The sequence below is a fragment of the Coregonus lavaretus genome, assembly GCF_964263955.1.
Source record: "Coregonus lavaretus genome assembly, chromosome: 37".
Taxonomy (NCBI): Eukaryota; Metazoa; Chordata; class Actinopteri; order Salmoniformes; family Salmonidae; genus Coregonus; species Coregonus lavaretus.
Genome location: NC_140024.1, coordinates 15,904,218 through 15,926,414, shown reverse-complemented (window position 1 = coordinate 15,926,414; position 22,197 = coordinate 15,904,218). Strand labels below are relative to the sequence as shown.

The following is a 22,197-nucleotide window of genomic DNA, read 5'->3' as shown; positions in this document are numbered from 1 at the left end:
CAAGACTGAAGAGGAAAGGGCTCTCAATACCCCATAATACTGTGGAGGCTACAGTGTATCAAAGGTGTCCGTTTCCCTCTCCTCACCTTCGCAGCACCTGTCTCAGGCTGCGCATCTCTCTTCTCTGTTTCCCCACTGTTGCTCTTCTCCTTGCCTTCATCACCATTCTGTTCTTCTGGCTTCACTGTGTCTTCATCAGTCGTAGCTTTCTCTGCTTCATTCTCTACGTCACATATCTGCAGAGATGTGGTTCCAGCAAAGGTGGGAAAGACTCAGGTTAAGGTTGTATATCAGAGACTAAATCTCTACATTGCACATCGTTTTAATTAATCTTTGGTCAGTCTCTGCCTTGATTTCTTGTGGGAGCCATTGGAATTCCAACCCATCCTAGTGACGTTCATATGGTCAAGGCAAGGGGGTGTACTGTATGAGTCCTGTCTGGCCAGGCAAAAGGAGTTAGTCAGTATAATTATTGTTTGATTTGTTGACACTGTCTGTAAGTGTCAATGTGTCCAGCTGCTTATTTCATTGACTAGCTTAACAAGCTAGCTAGCTTTGTCACAAAGTTATGTAGTCTAGTGGTGGAGCTACGTGGCAGTTAGCAAGACATTTCTTTAAAATGTGTGTTAGAAAAAGAGAAACACTACCAGTTCGTAAATGTTGCTCAAGTTGTTCTTATTCTTCTTTGCTTTCCTGCTGCTGCTCTTAGCAGGCTGGAGAAGAGCTTCATCCAGTTCCCATTCTTCCTCCTCAACATCCGCAGCCTTCTCCTCTGGCTCTGGCCCTTCACCTGGGACAAGATCTCCGAGGTCCAGGGCCTCCTGCCCCCGCTTTTTCCCCTTCAACCTCCTCAGAGCACGGCTCGACATCTTCCCGGGACAGAGTTGTCACGAAGATTGGTTATGGTTCAGCTGGGATTTGACCCAGCTCCAGCCATAAACAACATGAGAGCGAAATCCGCATGCCAAAGAGCTTATTCTACGGGTGCTCTATGTAGACAATCTTAGTGCAGGCCAACTATTTTCGTTTTGATAATCACAGTTCGCTGCCGTTTACCTTTGTACCACTAGGAGGCAGTAGTGCGTTAGGACAAAGGCTCTGAAAATGCCTGAAATTAGTTCACACAAAAGGGAACTAACGACTTCCAACATTTCAACTATTATTTGCATGCAGGGGGAGCGGCAACCACTACAAGGCTGTTGCTGTAAAGTCAGTTAATGGTTTCAAAGCCTATGACCAATGCATATTTTTGTTGTAAACAAGGGTTGCCCTGCGTCTATCAATACCTTTTATGTGTTATGGTATCAAGAAATGCCCATTATAACTAATAAATTAGACTGAGTATAACACAGATAAACCAACAAGGAAGTTGCACATGTTCCTGCTGCTGTTATGATGTAATGGTTGCCAAACCCAAGCACTCAAGGAAACACACATTGCATTCCTCATTCTTGAGGTAAAGGTCAACTGTGACCATAGGAATGAGGAAGGTGCTTGATATGGAGGAAATAAATGTACATGTATGTAACAACCTCTGGAAATGTCATTAGGGTATATAAACAAACAGTGGGCACCTCTAAATGTTCATCTGTTATAACTACTTCATGACATCTCTGTGGCTGTGTATGATCTAAATAGTGCAGGAATTTCCTATGTGTCGTAATAAAGTGTGTGAGCCTCTTTGTGTGTTGCGCTGTGAGAAGGAACGGTGAAATACATACGGTTCAAAGGAACTATTAGAAAGTAGGAAATGTAAAACTTGAGACATGACACGTAATTGTCATTCCAAACCCACAGATCATCAATGATGAAACAGACACAAACATTAATTGTGGTTATATGGTAAACGTGCAAATTTGAAATAACTAGAATAACTATGTTTGTTTTCAGATTGTATCAAAAGCATAACAAGCATAAAACATAGACATACTTTATTTTGTAGCGTGGTGAACACATAACTTTCCAACATACAGCTAGTTGGCCACTGACATAGTAAACTGGCCAAAAAGAGAAAGAGATAATGCAAAACAGTGCTTGCTTATAAACAGTTAACATTCCAGTGTAAAAGAACACAGTATATTCTGAGGATACAAAATGTATAAATAGCTCTTCATTCTCTTTTAAAATAATTTAATTAGATCTGTGCCAGTAAATGTGGTTGATTTTCTATTCATCCAATTACTCACAAAATAACTTACTGTCAAAACAAGAATACAAACTTTGCCATTTACATTCCAAAGCCTTTTTAGGGGACCAAAAATTATTGTAACTGAAAGAGTTGTGGCAGGCGGTGCAGAGACATAGGACACAAACCTTTTGTAAAAGCAGTAACTAAAGATCCACAAGGCACAGCAACATCTCACTTCAATACAATCCCTTATACATCATCAAACATCAGCAGCAGTGTGTCCTCTCCACATCCCTCTACTCTCCGAGGCCTGATTCCTAACTTGATACCTGTCCATAAAAAATCCCCATTGGCCAATTTACACAAAAGTCTAAGTTATGCAAACATATCTATCTCAATTTAGGATTCGGCCCTCAGCCAATGGCAGTCAGGAGTGAGCATGGCCTGGGTGGGGCCCCACTGTATATCGGTTTTGGTTGGGGCTCAGTGGAACTATAAGCTAACCTGAGTGAGCTTAGCCCAGCAGGCCTGAGGGAAGGACAGTAAGGGGATCTAGTCATTGGCAGTGACAGCGATGGGGTTGACATAGGCAGCCGCCTCCAGGTCCTCTGCCCGTTTCCTGCGCATCTCAGCGGGTGGGCGTGGTGGAGGGTTCTGGGGAGGGAGCTTGATGCTCTCTGCCACCGGCTTACGGGCACTCTCCATCCTGGGCATGATGGGCTCCCACTGCTCCCCTCGGATGGCCGCCTGGAAGACATACAGACAAAAGATCATTCAGGCTCCCTCAATTAACATAGATAAATGGGTTGCTCTGGTGCTGCTCTCTAGAAACATGCATGCAGTGAATTCCCAACAACAGGTGATAACAGCCAAGTCACTCCCCTAACAGCCTGGGTTTCTTAACTAGCTAATAATGTCTCAATAAAAATACCAGAGGGCAAACAAATGCTTCCTTGTAAATCAAGCGCAGTAGGTTCATACAGGAAACCTGAGTGTTGCATCAACTGATAGCATCAGCTGATATTGCACCAATTAGATTTATCACACTACCTTAATATGGCGGTCTATTTAGTTGACCAGGTTTGCTCACACATTCTCTGATGGCTGCCATGGGTAAGCTATGCGCTGGTGTTCTTGGTGACATGCTAATGCTGTAACATGCATTACTCGCCATGCGTGTCTGTTTTCTGCTTTCCCACCACCCACCCCAGCCTCCACCTGTTTGGACTCTGCTTTTGTTTCGGTCAGGGGGATTGGTATAGCATACCTTGTTCATTGCCTGTTATTATTATATCTTATTTGATCTATGCTCTGGCAGTGAGCTACCCCGAAGGAGCGGAGCCTAACACCAAGACTAATGTACTGCATGCATTGTAATCTTCTAATAAATGGTTAAACTAATACGTGGCGTTTCCTGTCTGAACCATTTCCTTGTTGTTGTCTGACCACCTAACTTGGGTCAAATACTTTCAAATACTTGAAATACTAACCGCAAGGTAGATGAGGCTAGCTATGCCGAGGCAGACACAGCCAAGGACAGTTGCAAGGATGAAACCACCAGGAACGCAGATCCTATAAACACACACAAACACACACACAGAAAAAGAGTGTTACAAAGGCAAGGCACTGATAACATGCAATGTGACATTTAAACAATGAAGGTGGTGTCAGGAATGACTATGCACAATGACACAACCTGTCTCTGTTATAGCTGGAAGTAGACAGTGAAGGGAAAGAATGTAGTCTCTGATTAGACTGACACACTGTGTACTCACGCTGCATGTAGAAACGCTCTGACATAGTAGTTCCTGGTCAGTGGGCCGAATGACTTCACACAGACAGTGAAGCAGTACTGACCCCTGGAAGAATCACAATATTAGAAGTTATGTATCGTGAACTTTCAAACTTTCAGTGATGACGACTTGCTTATGACTTGCTTTCAACTGGTGGAAACATACCTGTTGCATCACTGTTAAAGTGACTTTACAGAAACGTTAGCTTGGTATGGTGTATGTGGGTACTCACGTCCTTTCTACGCTGGTGCCCTTGTTCCTCTTGCCCCTTGGGTACTCTAGTAGACAGACAAACACCCCTGCAGCTCTGGGCACACCAGTCAAGGTTCCTCAACAACAACACCTGGACCTCACTATACAATGCAAATATAAATGTGGGTCTCATCTGGACATAAATGCACAAATAAGATACATTATGGTGTAGATGTCTATAATGCATCTACAAACATTTCCTTGTGACATGTCAATGGTAAATCAGCATTTAATCACGACAATAGATACAATTTTGTGCATGGAATTATACTGTAAGAGACAGCTCTGCCCCAGTGAAAGGATACATAGCATAAGCAGCAAACTCCCAGTCCCTGAATTGGCCGGCCACCCCCACTATGCCACCAGTAAGAAGAACTGAAATAAGGAAGTAGGAAGAAGAAAATGTTTCGTTTATCAAAACAGTTCCTGCAAATCACAGATTAAGACACTTTTTTAAATATACTGTAACTTTCCAATCGAAATGTGCCAAGAACCAAATAATTTGCACACTTAACCCTCCCGTTGTCCTAGGGTCAAAATGACCCGCCACTGTGTTGAACCAACTTTCTTTAATTTTTATATTTTTGGGATCATTTGTGAGAAGGAGGCAGTGAGACTTTAAAGAGTGTATCACTGCCTCCTTCTCACAAATGATCCCAAAAATATAAAAATTAAAGAAAGTTGGTTCAACACAGTGGCGGGTCATTTTGACCCTAGGACAACGGGAGGGTTAAGTTGATTTGATTTAGTATTTTATACAGATACGTTTTCTTTTGACAAATATTCTCACTACCAATATAATGTCATGACTGATAATATTTGTGTCTGGAAAATGTTATTCATTTTGGTTTTGGTAGGTTTTAATTACCAATGTTAGTTAGGCGTACCCTACTGGAAAAACATCTATTCGTATACAGTAATAACTCACAACTAATGGGATTATACATTCCTCTAACAGTTGAAACCATAATACAAATACCAAACTCAGACGTCTAAACTTGGCAAAAGTTCTCTACTCACTGAGACCCGCCGCCAGAGCCTGTTCATTGGCCCACATCGCCCATTCTATTTTTCCCATGCTGTCTCCGTTCGGACCAACAGAACCCCTCTTTATGCTCGGCAATTATCCAATTGATGGCGGTTGTCACGTTCGATTATTATAGAAAGTCAAAATGTATTATTTTTGGAGGAACAAAGGTGGGTGGTAGCCGCCGACTGGTCCGACCCGTAACTTCCGAGCGGAGCGATAGGCAAAAGGGTTGGGGATGTGACCTGGGAGGAGTAACCCTTAACCAGAGAGGAAGAGGCGAAGCGAGAGGCCCAACTCGGCCAAAAATCTGTCTTCTACAAGCAGGTGACGTTGTTTCAATAATAATAATAATAATAATATGCCATTTAGCAGACGCTTTTATCCAAAGCGACTTACAGTCATGTGTGCGTACATTTTTGTGTATGGGTGGTCCCGGGGATCGAACCCACTACCTTGGCGTTACAAGCGCCGTGCTCTACCAGCTGAGCTACAGTTGTATTCTTTCCCTCACCAAGCAAGCAGTTTTTGTATGGAGGTCAATAAATGTCGAATGTTTTTACTTATTTATTTTATTTAACCTTTATTTAACCAGGTAAACCAGTTGAGAACAAGTTCTCATTTACAACTGCGACCTGGCCAAGATAATTTGGTCAACAAAAAATGTAATGGCTTATTTGCTATGTGAGGTTTATTTGATCAAATAGTAGTTTCGTAATGCTTAAATTGTTACGAGTGTACTGATATAAGTAGGACACGTGACATCCCGGCAACTTTGAGAAAAAACACTTTATATCAAGAGTTGTCTCAAGATGGCTATGCATAATGAGGCTAGTAGCATCTCTCCATTGAATAAAGGCGGTTGACGTCAACAACCCTAATTGAATATTCAAAAAAGAATTAAAATAATGTGATGTATTCACCAATCCAAAGAGAGGATAGGCGGGAGCTAGACAGCCCTCTATGCATATGAATCTGTGCCGCTTTGTGGACAACGACTCCATTGTTAGGGCACAGAGACAAGTATCTTGTCAGTATATCCATAATCTTTGCCTTAACTAACTTTGCTGCCTGACATGATTTGGTCAAGGGGGAAACGTTCAGCTGTTGTAATATAGAGCAGGCTCAACTTGCCCAGCTGACATAAATTGTCCATATTTCACTTAAACCAGGGTTTCCCAAACTCGGCCCTGGGCCCCCCACTGGGAGCACGTTTTGTTTTTTGCCCTAGCACTACACGCGGATTAAAATAATCAAAGCTTGATAAATAATATGCCATTTAGCATACGCTTTTATCCAAAGCGACTTACAGTCATGTGTGCATACATTTTTGTATGGGTGGTCCCGGGGATCGAACCCACTACCCTGGCGTTACAAGCGTCATGCTCTACCAATTGAGCTACAGAGGACTTGATGATGAGTTAGTTATTTTAATCAGCTGTGTAGTGCTGGGGGAGGGGAGCACAGGACCTAGTTTGGAAACCCTGACTTAAACAATGTGGGATGAACCAGAAAGATCAGTTTTAGGCTATGTCTATTGGAATTCCTTACGCTTTCGTTGTTTTCAGTAAAACATTTTTAGCTGGGGCAACTTTAGAGCAGACTCAACTTGCCCGACTGCTCAGGTCACTTGCCCCAGGCAATAGGGCAACCCTTAAGGTCCCTGCTACAACTAGGTTGTAGAGTTTTTGTAGTTTTACCTGGTTATCATCAGGAGGAAAAAAAATGGCCCCACCACTCTGGGACCTGTGACATGTAGCCTATATATCCATCTCTTATACTAAAGCACTGACATTGTTCTCAATACTGTAATTTATAATCCTTTTTAAGGGTTATAACAATTGAAATGAGATTGTCTTATGATTCACTCACTCTGAAGGTGACTGTAAAACCATTATACTTTAATAAAATGTACATAATCTACTTAGAAAATCAACATTGATGCATTTGAAATTGTTTTCTACAGTTATCAAAGTACTAGAGCATTTCTGATCATTCTCACAAGGCATCCCCTCATCTTTAATATGACAAAACATTTAATACAAACTCCCAATAGGAAAGGTGTCCGAATGAAGCACTAGTCAACAGTGTTAGAGGTATTCATCCGTGTGTGGTTGTTTCGCTCCAGTTAAAGGGGCAATCCTTAGTTTTGGCAAAAAGCTGAGGGATGGGTCTGGAGAAATGTAACCACTCTCAAAATTATATCTGCAAGGACTGACCATCCATGATATCAAAATGATAGTTTTAACCATGTTTTAAATGTTTGTTTACATTTACTTTGTTTACAAACATTGTAGTAAAACAAGCATTTATTTTGAGTTCTGATGGGATAGGACAGTTTAACTAAGCTCATAAGGTATTTATAAGTTATATTCTTGAAGAATCAATGGTTACATATCATTATTTTATAAGTCCATAAATGGATATAGCAACTGCAAATTGCCCCTTTAATGACTGTGTCTATGCATATGTATCCAATTGATTGAATTGGAATTGTTAATATGTCTGGTCTTTCTTTTCACCAAAGAGTTCTGTCTCTGCCCAGCTGGGAGGTTGGCTTGTATCATGCACTCTTCTTGGGCAGCCCGTCAGATCCAAGCAGATGTTCACTAGGGTCCTCCACCACGCGAGGTCCAGGTCCAGCCTTTTTCACAAATCAGAAATAATCACTCAGACAAACCAACTTAATTTCACATCAAAATGTAGCAGATCCATACATAATGTGTGTGTTTATAAGATCTGCATTCCTGGTGATTTTGGGGAGCGAGCATCAAGCTCGCTCCCCAAAACCCTCGACTACGCCAACCCGCAGACATGCACAGGAAACGGGCAAAGGACCTGGAGGGTGCTGCCTATGTGTATGTGCCTATGTGTGTGTGTGTACCTTAGTGCTGATAATATAGCTGATTCCCTTCACCATGGGCTCCATCCCAATGCCTTGCTTCAGCTCCTCGGATAGTGTTGTCAGGGCAACCGGAATACCCTTTAGAAACCTGAAGTGGGACAGGTACAGTCACAGGAGGGAGTGTTGTCTGACTGGCTGAGTGTGTGTTTGTGAGAAACTCACTGTCCTCCGTTGGTCTCTGGTGGGAAGAAGTGTTTGACCACCTGGACAAACTCTTCCACATTCTGCTGAAGAGTGTAGATCACTGCATTGGGACCTGCATCAAACGTGTATGCCACCTGGTGGAGAAGAGAAAACATAAATCGGTCACTGCTTATACTCAGGAAAAGAACTCTGGGCCAAAGTTATAGCTTTGTTACAGCAGTGTTATAACAGTGTCAGCAGAAGGAGGGATGTGATGCTGCACTAGTCCTCTGAGACTCATGAAGAAGTACTAGGTCATAGATGCGGTAAAGAGGTCAAAAGAACACAGACTGTGGGGGAAAGACGGATTGGCACACATTCAACAAATCTGATCTAACAAAGTGGATATTCGTCAAATCCGCCATGATCAATGTATTGTAACAGGCCCACAATGTGTTTACAAAGTCTGATTTGGATATACTTGGCTGTTTTCAATGCATAACATTTAGAAGTAGTCCCTTTTCAGGTTTAGAAGAAGTGACTGCTAAATGCTAACTCCCGTTCGTATAAGCTGGTAGCATAGCTAGCATTGAGAAATCGGTGGTGGTAGTCAAAGTCGTTTTTTAACTGTAATGCAGATGATTGGTGACGATGACATGAACATGTTTTGAGGTTAACATCAATACAAGCATTATACTCTGATTTGTACCTCAACATAGTGTGAAATACACATAAACAATAGCCTATTTTGCTTAGGGGCAATGAGGAGATTCTGGATCTTTCCATGGCATTTCCATTGTTTTTGTCAAGTTCCATTGACTTCTTTACCACATCTATACTTGGGCTTGTTAACACATTCTGTTCCTCTTGAACTGTAAAAATACTACCAGTTTCATAATCTCAGAATATCAACAATTACTGCACCTTGTTCTGCTTCTTAGCTTAGACCCCTTGTAGAACTGACAATGTTCCATATGACTACCACATTTCCATATGACTAAAAGAAAGAACTAACTCCCTGATGGTGCTCACCCTTGTTTCCCTGTAGTGGCGGTTATAGCGGTGCACAAGGTTGATGACGCGGTGCGACACGTCGTTGAGGTAGAAGATGGGTGGGTAGGTGTCCAGGCAGGTGGCATGGAACTGGTTGCTGTCCTTCATGGTCAGCTCAGCAAACGCAGTAAAGTCCCTCTTATGTACAGCCTCAATCATCTCCTTCATCCTGGCTGGGACCACAGAGTCTGCCCGGTGCTGAGGGGGAGAGCGCAAGGGTTAAGGGTAAGGGTTAATAACATAACTTTATGTGTGAGTGTTTACCTTTAGGAGACTGCTTGTCTCTACACTAGTTTGCATGCCAGAAGTGCTGCCAACTGGTTTCCGCTCAGCACTGACCTAAAAAGAGAGAGGGAGACAGAGAGATGGAGGTGTTGAGATTATTAAAGACATGGGAGAAATGAATATGCCAACATTTGCTACAGAGAAAGCCATCTTCAGTAATGATCAGAGACCTACCACCAGTACAAGGACCCTGAGCTCAGGCCAGTGAGTCTCTGGCTCCACCTGCTGGGCCAGACTGTCCTTGCCATCTCCTTGCTGGCCCATAATCCACTGGACGAAGCCCCCATACATACTCCTACAGGCACTGCCTGAACCCTGCCTAGAAACCACAGACAACTCCCCCTCCACTCCCATCACCCGGGACATGGTGTACACTGGAACAGGAGAATGGATTGAGGAGAGAAGATGGAGAGACAAAAGGAAAAGAAGGAGTGAGGAGAAGAGGGAAGAAGAGATGGAGGCAGTACTTAAGTTCCCAACCTTTAAAAGCATAAAACTAGTTTCACACAAGCTTTTACTTCATTTGATCCATTTAATGCTGTGTTAGATACAAAGCATTATGATGGGACACAGTCTCTTACCCAGACAGGCATAGCCGGCAGCAGAAGAGGCCAGTCCGGCTGCAGTTGGGAAGTTGTTGACAGAGCAGATGTGGACTTTATGGGACAAACTAGCCGCGTCTACATCAGCCTCCCCATCACTACGTCGCTTACGGGCCAGGCGCCGAACTGAGGAAGGAAACCCCCAACAACAACACATCATTGCTTGTCCTCCCCCTTTGCCCTCTCTTACTCTTCCCCCTATACTCTCTCTCGCTTGAGTCTTCAAGCACATATATATATCATATCATTGCACATAGTGACTCACTCTCCCTAAGGCAGGACTGTAGTCTGGGCTGGGTTATGTCCTCCTCTTTGCCGTTGAGCCAGATACGATCCTCCTGGAACGATCTGCTGCATGCCACTGTTGTGGTCGTTTTGAGCTGGGAGGAATAATCACAAGGCAGTAATCGTTAGTTTTTGTTGTTTTAACAAAACAGTAACATTTAGACACTTCCTGAGTGTCTGGTGTACAGTATTACAGTCTTACCTGGTCTTGATGTAATGTGACACTCAAAGATGAATTTATGGGTAGAATCAACTCCTCATCTCTCTTCCCCCCTTTGAAACAGCAATAACAACAAAGCATTTACAATTCAATACATAGTTATTTCAAAGACTGTACAGAGAACTCCTCCTTTCACATCATTGTAACAATACATTTGTCTTGTCCCAATGCCCACACGTCAAAGCGTGGCTACAGTGTTGCGAGCAAGCACTTCATTGATTCAATCAATGTTACAATTTACGTTACATTAAGCTAGATGTGGCTATCTAAAGACAGGCTACACTTGGTTTACAGTGTTCTTTCTAGAGTCAGACGATCAGATGTCTGTCCTGGATTATACGAAAAGACAATACTCACAGTATTTGATGACAGCGATATTCACAGGCGCACTGCATGTTACCATGGAGAGCTTGTTGCCGCTGTCCTCGGGCATTTTAATACAAAGTAAAACCAGGAGCAATAAAATAACAAAAATGACTATTAACGCGTGACTGTCTACTATTTTGAGATCTACTGATACAGTAATGTCTGCACAACCGTAGCGCTTTAGAAAACGTCTCTGTTGGTTGGAAGAGAAGAGCACATGGCTAAACCTCCCACCAATCACAACCACTCATGTTCCGCCACTGAAACGAGGCAGCCAATCATTTTGATCAGACCACCGTCGTACGAAAATGAGGCCAGAGCCCCATTTAGGGGGCGTATCATGATTACAGCCAGAAATGCAGTACAGTGAATGGACATGAATGGTAGCGTGGAGTATATTTACCGTATATTCACAGCGCTTGTGTTATGTTCTTCTTGTACCTTCTGTGAAATTCTGTTAAATGAAATTATGGTTACAGGGGAAAGAAAAACGTACAGCCTGTGTATTACAGTAATCTAGTGTATCTTTATTATTACTATATAAGAGGAACACGTGTTCAATGATCAAGAAGAATGACTCCTTATCTGCTTTATCAATGCTGCCGTTTATTTATTGGGGTGAACACTTTGAACATAAAACCAAATCTCCCATTAACTTATCTCCAAATATTCAATAACATCTTGCATGTAAGAACATCAGTGTACTGTCAGATATTATTGAGTATTACCTGTGGCAGGTGTACAATAGAAGCAACCATTCATAGATCTGTGCAGTCTCACGATGCACCTGTTCAATACGAGTGAAGCAGGAAGTTCAAGTGCTGTCAGGAAGTTCAAGTGCTGTCATAGACTTCTTACAATTGAGATCGTTTAACAAATCCTGCTACAAATACATGTCTCAGCCTCTCAATGCACATATTGCATACATTCCAGCAAAGACCATTTGAACCAAGTGAGTCAAAGCAACTATGTAACTTCAGTCTATGCATTTCAATGTAATGTAACGGATAGCCTAATACACTACCTAGGACACCTTGTAAAGAGGGAAGATTGACTACATTTTAAAACAAACTATATTTTAGGCTTTATTCTTACACCATTGCTCTTCTTATGTGATTACACTTTGTTTTTTCATGAAAGCAAATGTAGTACAAACCCATATAACCAATCAATGAGTCTTCAAGCACTCAGCTCAAAGTCAAAATATCATCATGATAAAACTGTTTTAATTAATTGTGGAATAAGTGTTCAAATGTAAGGCATTTAATTAAAAAAAAAAAAGTAAACTGTCATCAAAAATGAACAAAAAATGTTGAATATACCCATGTGCTCTGTACAGTTTGGTTTCACTATTGCTGAGTAAATCCACACAGACAGTATTCACAAAGCAGTCTCTAGAAAAATGCATCAGCAGCAATATACCCTAAGTTGCATTTTGTTCTGCTTCTTGTGGTGGAGAAAAAGTCAAACGTGGTGAAAATGGATATAAGAGAGAATATAGTAATGAGTTCCAGATGCACACAGGGGATGATGTGGTATCCCAAGGTGCATCACTAACGCAGGGCCTTTGGCAAGTCAAAGATGGCCGCCAACGAACAGAGCCCTGCTCCAACCTATCCTGTCCTGAATCCCGCCCTAAGCCAGCCGTCTGACTGGCTCCTGGGCTCCTTTCAACGCATCAATCATCATCCTCATCATCTGAGTCCATCACCTTTCGTCGGTTGAACTGAGGGGAGGAGGGGACGCAGTCAGTTAAAAGCCTGTCTGAGATTGTGATATTGTATCTGATCCGTGGACTCACCTTGACAGTTGTCTTTTTTTCTGTTTGCTGACTAACTTTTTCTAGGATGTCGATCAAACCAGTCTCTGAAATCTGAAAGAGACAATCCAAATGTAAGGAACAGCCAATAGCAGATGGGTCAAGTCAGTGCGTTTCATAGGGATGTGACAAATGGAAGAAAAAAAAATTCTGGTTAAAAGTTTAAACGATATGAAAAAAAAACATAAAATTGCATGTGAATTCACAAGGCACAATATGGTCCTGCGTATGACCGTTAGGAGGCAATGCAGTTCCATCTACCGCAGTCATGGCTACTCCGTCCCTTATCGCAGTTATTTTGTGTGAAGCTGTCTGTCTTTTCTTGGGGGCCTGCGCTGCTGCCAGCAACGGGTTGGGTCTCACAGTGCGTCCCTTTCAGATGGTTAAGCATTGCACCTGTACTACAATTACTGTAGGCCTACCTCAATCCCACATCCAAAGTTTGCATTTCACCACCTTCTCATTTAAGTTCTCAAAGTATTGCCATACCGGATGGTGCTGTCTCTTGCCTTTCTTTGCCATTTTTACAATGCCAATGACGTGGTGGTGGAGCATCGACTCCAAAATAATCGATTCCTTGACTCCTATGTCAACTCCTGGTTTCAACTCACATTTCTGAGTGTCAAGATTCGATTCCGCTAGGGATAGACTCGTTGACTCCTAAGACTCAGTATTTTCTAACTCGCAATTTCTTGGCTTGCATGTGTGTTGCAACTTCAGTAAAGCAGGGCCTATCATCAATGAATAGGCTAGGATATTCTAAACACAGAAGACCGAAGACTGAACACACTTGCATCATTAGCGAAGAGAAAGAACCGGCAGGCCTTCTAAGTGTTTTTTTCGGGTCGCATAAGTCCAAACAGTGTAAAAAATTAATAAAATAATAATATACGCTGAGTGTACTAAACATTAGGAACACCTGCTCTTTCCATTACAGACTGACCAGTTGAATCCAGGTGAAAGCTATGATCCCTTATTGATGTCACTTGTTAAATCCACTTCAATCAGTGTAAATGAAGGGGAGGAGACAGGTTAAAGAAGGATTTTTAAGCCTTGAGACAATTGAGACATGGATTGTGTGTGTGCCATTCAGAGGGTGAATGGGCAAGACAAAATATTTAAGTGCCTTTGAACAGGGTATGGTAGTAGGTGCCAGGCGCACTGGTTTGGGTGTGTCAAGAACTGCAACGCTGCTGGGTTTTTCACGATCAACAGTTTCCTGTGTGTATCAAGAATGGTCCACCACCCAAAGGACATCCAGCCAACTTGACACAACCGTGGGAAGCACTGGAGTCAACATGGGCCAGCATCCCTGTGGAACGCTTTCGACACCTTGTAGAGTCCATGCCCCGATGAATTGAGGTTGTTCTGAGGGCAACAGGGGTGCAACTCAATATTAGGAATGTGTACTGAGTGTACAAAAACATGTATTTTTTCTACATTTTCGGGATGGAAAAAACACTTTCAGTGTAAACGTAAAAGACTAAAACCAGATATAAAGTATGCAGAAAAGCTAATGTACCTATTCATTTTTATATAATATAATCTTTGAGAACTAACAAATCACCTAAATAAAAGCTAGACAGTCAGGGAGAATAGAACATTCCCAAAATACTGAATTTAGCAGTATAGTTAGAACACAGGATTAGCCATGGCAAAATTCACAGAATTGCAGGAAATTTGCTTTAAAACTGCAAAAAAGTCTCATCTGCATGGCAAAATATGTAGAATCGCAGGAGAACTTAATAGAATTGCAGGACATTGGCTTGAAAATGCACACATTTCTCTAAACCGACAAGATCGGGGCCTCTAAAATGTTCTCTCAAATTCAGCCGGGCCGACCACACCCACCACCTAAGCACCCTTTAGATCCTGAAAACCCCCTGATTTTAATTTAGTAAATAAAATAAAAAAAAATAGGTTAGGGATCCCAATTTTGTTTAAACGTAGGTTCAACGATATATGTCCGCATATGCCTTAGGTCCACTTCCCTCACCTTTCCCCCCAGCTGGCCCATGCGGGCCATCTGTATGAGGTAATTCTCCACTGCTTTGGCCTTCTCTGGCTTCACCAGAGCCAAGTTACTCACTGCAACACAACAAAACATAGCAGACTTTTAGGCAACGGCGCCACCTATTGTTAACCAGATGTAGGTACTGAAAGTTCCAATATCAGATCAATGATTTATTCAAACCAGGGGGATATGAAAGACCTACATCTGGCACGGGCGGACTGGTCTAGAACCTGAGCCAGCATGGAGTTCCTCATCTCTGTTTCCCTGTGAAAAGACAGAACAGAATATTATAGTTAGGCCACAATGACTGTGTTTACAAAGGCAGCCCAATTCGGATATTTTTTTAACTAATTGGTCTTTTGACCAATCAGCTCTGAAAAATATCTGACGTGAAAAGATCTGATGTGATTGATCAAAAGACCAATTAGTGGGAAAAAAATATCTGAATTGGGCTGCCTGTGTAAACGAAGCCATTGTTTATCACATTGACTAGCTTTATAAATAGTATATCGCATAGTTCTTCACAAACCAGAGCTGCAAACTGCAGGTCAAGACATGCAACATTAGCAAACTGTGAACTAAACCAACAACAGTGGAGACATCTGTGTCTCTGAAATGTAGCTATACTCAGCGCAGAGTTGTGAATGCATGACAGGAATAAAAGTTTAGATGGATAAATAATGAAGACTAACCTCTGTTTGGCCTCCTGCTGCCCTTGCTGGTCATTTGAAGAGTCCTGGGAAGGGAGGGGAGAAAGAGACAGTCAGAAAGTCCACACATTACTCTGCCTTTATCTTAATTGTATAAAATAAAATATATATATTTTTAAAAACAATAACAAGAGAACAGACCAGCCACTGGATACAGGCTATTTGAGAGAATGTGTATTTTATTTGCGTTAGCCAACAGGCTACTGTATCACACAGCCATGCTGAGAGCGCAAATCGGCTCTCTTGAAGTGTAGCCTATCCTAATATTGATGTAAATTTTTGACACCCATGGCGAAGCGTTATAAAACAAAGGGACTAGAGACTTGAACAACACCGTTTAAACTGTACCAAAACGTAGCTCAGAAAACAACCCTTTGCCCCCTCCCCTATCCCTACTCCTTTGGAGTTTGCAGATCTGAAGGAGCCTATTGGTAGACTGGTTGGAGCCATCCCCGTATTGATTACACCTGCCCAGTTCCTTCAAATCCAGCCTACCCCAAGAGGAACAGGGATAGGGAGTGGAACTGGGATAAAATGAACTGTAATATAGTAGAATACAAAGATAATATATACAGGTTTCTGGAAAATCTTTTTATACAAAGCTTTCAAAATAGTACAAAAACATTTTAAATAGTTTAACATAAGCTTCACTCAAGCTTGATAACCATGTCACAAACCATTCACAATACTTAATGGTTCTGGCATTCAAACATTTAGCTATTCCTTTATTGCAAACATACATACTAAAAGAGCACAGGCAGAACTGCCAGACATGCTGCATTGCTCAGTCCAGGTCATTAATTATACAGCCTTTTGCCATGTCACTGTCATCACACAATGTGCAGTACAGTAGCTGTACAGCAGCTTACCCCCGGATTCATTTGGTTCCAAGACAGACTCTGAAAAATTAGCAACTGAAACTCAATCAAAACATCTCTGTTGGAGGAAAGGATTCCTAGTGTGCCTATGTCCATCCCCAATCTTTTGATTGATAATCTCTGTCATCATGTCACTCATATTTAGGTATAACCCATTCATAGACGCTAACTACCTTTAGCACCTATTAACGATAGTATCTTCTGGCCGGGGGAGGTTTGTTAAGAGCCCCGACGCTCGTTGTGGATGTTAAAACGCATTGCTTGCGGTACGGTTTTGGAAACATAAGTAACGTGTCTTTTATATATGCGAGAAATAATAAAAAGGTTAAATTACTAAACACCTTATAGGTTTTTTAAATTAACCTTTACTTAAGCAGGGGAACCCATTGAGACCAGGGTCTCATTTGCAATGGTGCCCTGAGAACAACAGTTCAAGCAACGTGAGCAACAATTCCAGCATGATCACTACAAAGTTACAGTTACAACATTTCAAACAAATTATGTTACATTCAAAAGGGCAGTAGAAACAATCAAGCAAAACAAGTGCAGTCTTCATTGGTCACATTTTTTATTATAGCCATAAATTCACCTTTTGGGACCAAAGAATCAAGTTAAGAGTAACCTGTAGGTCATTCCAGGACTGAGGGGCATAGTAACTGAAAGCAGTCTTCCCTAACTCAGAGGAGACCCATGGAATCTCTAGTATGAACCAGTCTTGAGAGAGAGTATTATACTTACTAGATTTCCTATTTAGAGGTGAGATGGGGTAGTATGGGAGTTTCTGGAGAAGTGCTTTATATATTAATAATAGCCAATGTTGGGCCCTTCTGTTAGTCAGAGACTCCCATCCAACAGAACTATATAACAGAAAATGATGCGTACAGAAATTACATAAGATTGAGTCGCCATAGTCAATTACAGAGAAGTATTGCTTCAACAATCTTCCTCCTATTTTAAAAAGTGAGACAGGATTTATTTCTATACAGGCAGTGGCGACCCGTCATATATATATATATATACAGTATCTCACAAAAGTGAGTACACCCCTCACATTTGTGTTAATATTTTCACTTAGGGGTGTACTCACTTTTGTTGCCAGCGGTTTAGACATTAATGGCTGTGTGTTGAGTTATTTTGAGGGGACAGCAAATTTACACTGTTATACAAGCTGTACACTCACTACTTTACATTGTAGCAAAGTGTCATTTCTTCAGTGTTGTCACATGAAAAGATATACTCAAATATTTACAAAAATGCGAGGGGTGTACTCACTTTTGTGAGATACTGTATATACAGTGGGGAGAACAAGTATTTGATACACTGCTGATTTTGCAGGTTTTCCTACTTACAAAGCATGTAGAGGTCTGTAATTTGTATCATAGGTACACTTCAACGGTGAGAGACAGAATCTAAAACAAAAATCCAGAAAATCACATTGTATGATTTTTAAGTAATTCATTTGCATTTTATTGCATGACATAAGTATTTGATCACCTACCAACCAGTAAGAATTCCGGCTCTCACAGACCTGTTAGTTTTTCTTTAAGAAGCCCCCCTGTTCTCCACTCATTACCTGTATTAACTGCACCTGTTTGAACTCGTTACCTGTATAAAAGACACCTGTCCACACACTCAATCAAACAGACTCCAACCTCTCCACAATGGCCAAGACCAGAGAGCTGTGTAAGGACATCGGGGATAAAATTGTAGACCTGCACAAGGCTGGGATGGGCTACAGGACAATAGGCAAGCAGCTTGGTGAGAAGGCAACAACTGTTGGCGCATTTATTAGAAAATGGAAGAAGTTCAAAATGACGGTCAATCACCCTCGGTCTGGGGCTCCATGCAAGATCTCACCTCGTGGGGCATCAATGATCATGAGGAAGGTGAGGGATCAGCCCAGAACTACACGGCAGGACCTGGTCAATGACCTGAAGAGAGCTGGGACCACAGTCTCAAAGAAAACCATTAGTAACACACTACGCCGTCATGGATTAAAATCCTGCAGCGCATGCAAGGTCCCCCTGCTCAAGCCAGCGCATGTCCAGGCCCGTCTGAAGTTTGCCAATTATCATCTGGATGATCCAGAGGAGGAATGGGAGAAGGTCATGTGGTCTGATGAGACAAAAATAGAGCTTTTAGGTCTAAACTCCACTCGCCGTGTTTGGAGGAAGAAGAAGGATGAGTACAACCCCAAGAACACCATCCCAACCGTGAAGCATGGAGGTGGAAACATCATTATTTGGGGATGCTTTTCTGCAAAGGGGACAGGACGACTGCACCGTATTGAGGAGAGGATGGATGGGGCCATGTATCGCGAGATCTTGGTCAACAACCTCCTTCCCTCAGAAAGAGCATTGAAGATGGGTCGTGGCTGGGTCTTCCAGCATGACAACGACCCAAAACACACAGCCAAGGCAACTAAGGAGTGGCTCTGTAAGAAGCATCTCAAGGTCCTGGAGTGGCCTAGCCAGTCTCCAGACCTGAACCCAATAGAAAATCTTTGGAGGGAGCTGAAAGTCCGTATTGCCCAGCGACAGCCCCGAAACCTGAAGGATCTGGAGAAGGTCTGTATGGAGGAGTGGGCCAAAATCCCTACTGCAGTGTGTGCAAACCTGGTCAAGACCTACAGGAAACGTATGATCTCTGTAATTGCAAACAAAGGTTTCTGTACCAAATATTAAGTTCTGCTTTTCTGATGTATCAAATACTTATGTCATGCAATAAAATGCAAATTAATTACTTAAAAATCATACAATGTGATTTTCTGGATTTTTGTTTTAGATTACGTCTCTCACAGTTGAAATGTACCTATGATAAAAATTACAGACCTCTACATGCTTTGTAAGTAGGAAAACCTGCAAAATCGGCAGTGTATCAAATACTTGTTCTCCCCACTGTATACTGTAGCTAAGAAAGTAATACTAAGTGTATGTTGTGTAGTAAGCTGTTAGTAGCCCATGTGCCTCACCCTAATAATTTGGTCCCTTTCCCCTTCATAACTTAGCCTACTGTTCTGACTTGGTGGTGCACATGTAGCCTATAGCATGTTTTAGAGAAATGTCATCATTGAATATTGTAAGAGCTTTCATTGTCTGCTTATATGCCCCCTTTATTTATCATAAGGTTCTGACTTGGTGTACAGGGAGGATACTGTAAGAATGGTCCAGGTTCTGAATTCTGTCACTGTACATTTCAAAAGTGCTGAACAAATAATTATATTGACTACATCCGTCTTAGCTCGCTCATTAATGTCTTAATCGAAATTATCTGCTCATCGTTCCCTTATGCCATAGTTTGTACATCTAATTTGTCAGTAGAAACCACATTTGTTTAAGCAAGTCAGCCATATCAGCTATGTTTTTTTTTTTAAGGCAGGAAATTAGGCTGAATTAACTGTTTTGCTGCCAGACAAGGCTCTGCTGATAGCCAGGTGTAGCTGTGGTAAGGATTCACTCCATGGTGCTGAAAAGAAAGCTATGCTGTTGGGACAGCTGTATGTAGGCCCTAACAGTTTGTGGGCACCGTTTGTCACCGTTATAGTGCAATTAATGTATTGTTTAGTGTTGAGTAGTGGCTTTGCTGGCATACATACATTATAATGAGTTTGCCCCACCAAAAGGTACATGCTAAAATCACCACTGTATACAGGAAAACAATCTTTACTTGCAACTTTTTAGTCAGTTTATCAATGTGTGTTTTAAAGGCCAACTTATCGTCAATCCAAATGACTAGCTACTTATATAATGGGGAACTAGCTAAATTTGGGCTCCTCTCAAGGTCTTTAGCATCAATTTTACGAGACCTGGAGAAAAACAAACTTGGTTTTATCAACATTTAGCATTAATTTAAGGTTGGTGAGCGATTCTTGAATTGAATCAAAGCTGAAGATTGTGAATGGCCTGCTGCACTGAGAGGGCACGGGAATAAATAACTGTCATCCACATAGAGATGTAAGCCCCAGATATTTTTATTCAGGGACAAACCAACATTATTCATGTAAATAGTGAACAGTAAAGGGCCTAGTATTGAGCCTTGTGGCACTCTTTTGGTTATGTTAAGAAATTTTGACTTAACTCCATCAGCAAATATACATTGACCTCTGTTGTGCAGTTGCCTGAAAACCGGATGTTGAATTGCATTGAATTCTACATCTGGCAGAAATGAGAGTTTGAGTCAAGAAAGATTCCTCTCATGACCTCTACAAGCCAGAATGTTGAATAAAATAATATTATATTGTACTTTACCGGTTGTCTGTGCAGTTGGTCGTTTTGGCAGTAGGAATGTTAAACAATATATCCACAGGAAAGAATAATTACAGAAATGTTTCAAAGCGCTGGTAATGTATTCAGATTTCTTTCACGAAGCTTGAGCAGAACCATGTAAACACATGCACGAGCTCGGCAAGTACACGCACGTCACGTGCATGTATTTTTTATCTTGTGTGAATTATTTCAGGTAATAGAACGTGTTGTCACTGAAAAATACTCTCGGATGCAACTGTTTTAAAACCGGTTAAAACAGTGTACAGTAAACTGTATATTTTGCATTTGTGAAAATATTTTCATGTGGTATGAAATTTGAGGGCTTTATGTTTCTAGCACAGTACCGCAATTGAGAATCGATTCAAGTTTTGATGGCTGTTTTGGCTGCCGGAGCCAACTCGCCTCTAAACAGAACATGTAAGGTCCTTGGACTAAAATGATTAATTTTAGGTTTATTTAGACCAATATTGGGCTAATCTAGGTATATCTATTCAGTCAAGTGTTTTGCTTAATGAGCGTTAGAAATCAGTGTCAAACAGGTTTGCTAGATAATACAGACAGAGGGTGGGCTACTAACAATGATGTTCAGTCTATTGTTACAGGCTCGGTCTGAAAATATGACATTCATACTACTCTCGCACGTGCACCTAAACACCTGGGCACATGCACGCGTACCAGGGGAGCAGTAGGGTGGAAACGCGCATATCTCAACCCCAGCCCCAGAGGAGTGGAAGACGCAAGCGCCAAAGTCAACTAGTTAGCTGGTCATTGTCCTGTTAATTACTTAAAATGTATGTTTGTCTCGCCTATTCGTTGAAGTGTCTGCTATTCATAAATGTTGCTTCTATGAAATTATATAGCTTACAAGCTACTGGTAGGCCTGTAACTCGTTTCTCACTATGGCATGAGTTTGCTTGCTAACGTTAGCTAGCTATCTGGCTACAATATCTTATAACTAACTAGCTCGTAAACTAGGTACATATAATTATCTGGCTGCTATGCAAACATGCAATGAAAAGTAATATAGAGAATTCGTTAAAGATGGTGATAGGTTAAAATACTCTAAACTTGAGCTATAAGGCTAACACTACTAACTAGCTAGCAACAGAATGAATAGTGGATCTCCATATGGTCGGAACTATGCATTTTTTGTCCCCTCATGTTCTCCCCTTACCCCATGTTTTGACTGCAGTTCGGCCATGCGTTGCCGCCTGATAGCCTCCAATTCGTCGTCTGCCATTGTGTTCGAATTTATAGAAAATAGGCCTTATCAGTGGTAAAATAAGAAAATCTGTCACTTCACGAGTCTTGTGGAACTGTTTCGTTAGGGGCCGGGCCTTGCTTCAGTATAATGTAATCGATCTCACAATAATCCAATATGCATCCAGAATAAAGCAATCGAGCCACGAAAGGATGATCTCGTAGAAATGATGAGGGGCTGGACACCTTAGGCCTGGCCATCAAACAAGTCA

At 41.7% G+C, this 22,197-nt stretch overlaps 4 protein-coding genes across 5 annotated transcripts in view; all 4 read right to left on the bottom strand.

Annotated features, from left to right (window-relative positions):
• The window catches only part of LOC311111295 (ribosome quality control complex subunit TCF25-like), a 33,015-nt gene extending 32,020 nt beyond the window's left edge, over positions 1-995 (bottom strand). Inside the window, exons 1-2 of the mRNA XM_084154012.1 lie at positions 648-995; positions 87-236 (exon numbers count right to left, since the gene is read on the bottom strand). Of these exons, the coding sequence (XP_084010138.1) occupies positions 87-236; positions 648-869 (372 nt within the window). The 5' untranslated portion in view covers positions 870-995. The remainder of the gene's footprint in view (positions 1-86; positions 237-647) is intronic.
• A 921-nt stretch (positions 996-1,916) lies between these two features.
• LOC311111133 (cytochrome b-245 light chain-like) lies at positions 1,917-5,431 on the bottom strand. Its single transcript, XM_084153821.1, has 6 exons — positions 5,194-5,431; positions 4,479-4,548; positions 4,154-4,228; positions 3,904-3,987; positions 3,619-3,700; positions 1,917-2,875 (listed from the first exon to the last, which is right to left on the bottom strand). Exons 1-6 carry the CDS (start codon positions 5,249-5,251, stop codon positions 2,681-2,683), a joined length of 564 nt encoding a protein of 187 aa, XP_084009947.1. The 5' UTR covers positions 5,252-5,431; the 3' UTR covers positions 1,917-2,680.
• A 1,649-nt stretch (positions 5,432-7,080) lies between these two features.
• On the bottom strand, positions 7,081-11,849 carry LOC311111108 (diphosphomevalonate decarboxylase-like). 2 transcript variants are annotated; one of them, XM_084153780.1, is made up of 12 exons: positions 11,768-11,849; positions 11,443-11,493; positions 11,031-11,092; positions 10,656-10,726; positions 10,434-10,548; positions 10,148-10,294; positions 9,741-9,940; positions 9,546-9,620; positions 9,261-9,479; positions 8,268-8,383; positions 8,085-8,193; positions 7,081-7,844 (listed from the first exon to the last, which is right to left on the bottom strand). In XM_084153780.1, the coding sequence occupies exons 3-12, from the start codon at positions 11,074-11,076 to the stop codon at positions 7,764-7,766; spliced, it is 1,179 nt and encodes a 392-aa protein (XP_084009906.1). In that variant the 5' UTR covers positions 11,077-11,092; positions 11,443-11,493; positions 11,768-11,849; the 3' UTR covers positions 7,081-7,763. The 2 variants fall into 2 exon arrangements, with proteins under 2 accessions (XP_084009906.1, XP_084009907.1); XM_084153781.1 differs by lacking the exons at positions 11,443-11,493; positions 11,768-11,849 and having other exon boundaries at positions 11,031-11,210.
• Positions 11,549-22,116, bottom strand: LOC311111109 (programmed cell death protein 5-like). Its single transcript, XM_084153782.1, has 6 exons — positions 21,900-22,116; positions 15,565-15,608; positions 15,075-15,136; positions 14,855-14,946; positions 12,841-12,912; positions 11,549-12,765 (listed from the first exon to the last, which is right to left on the bottom strand). The coding sequence occupies exons 1-6, from the start codon at positions 21,963-21,965 to the stop codon at positions 12,718-12,720; spliced, it is 384 nt and encodes a 127-aa protein (XP_084009908.1). The 5' UTR covers positions 21,966-22,116; the 3' UTR covers positions 11,549-12,717.
• Between the last annotated feature and the right edge of the window lie 81 nt (positions 22,117-22,197).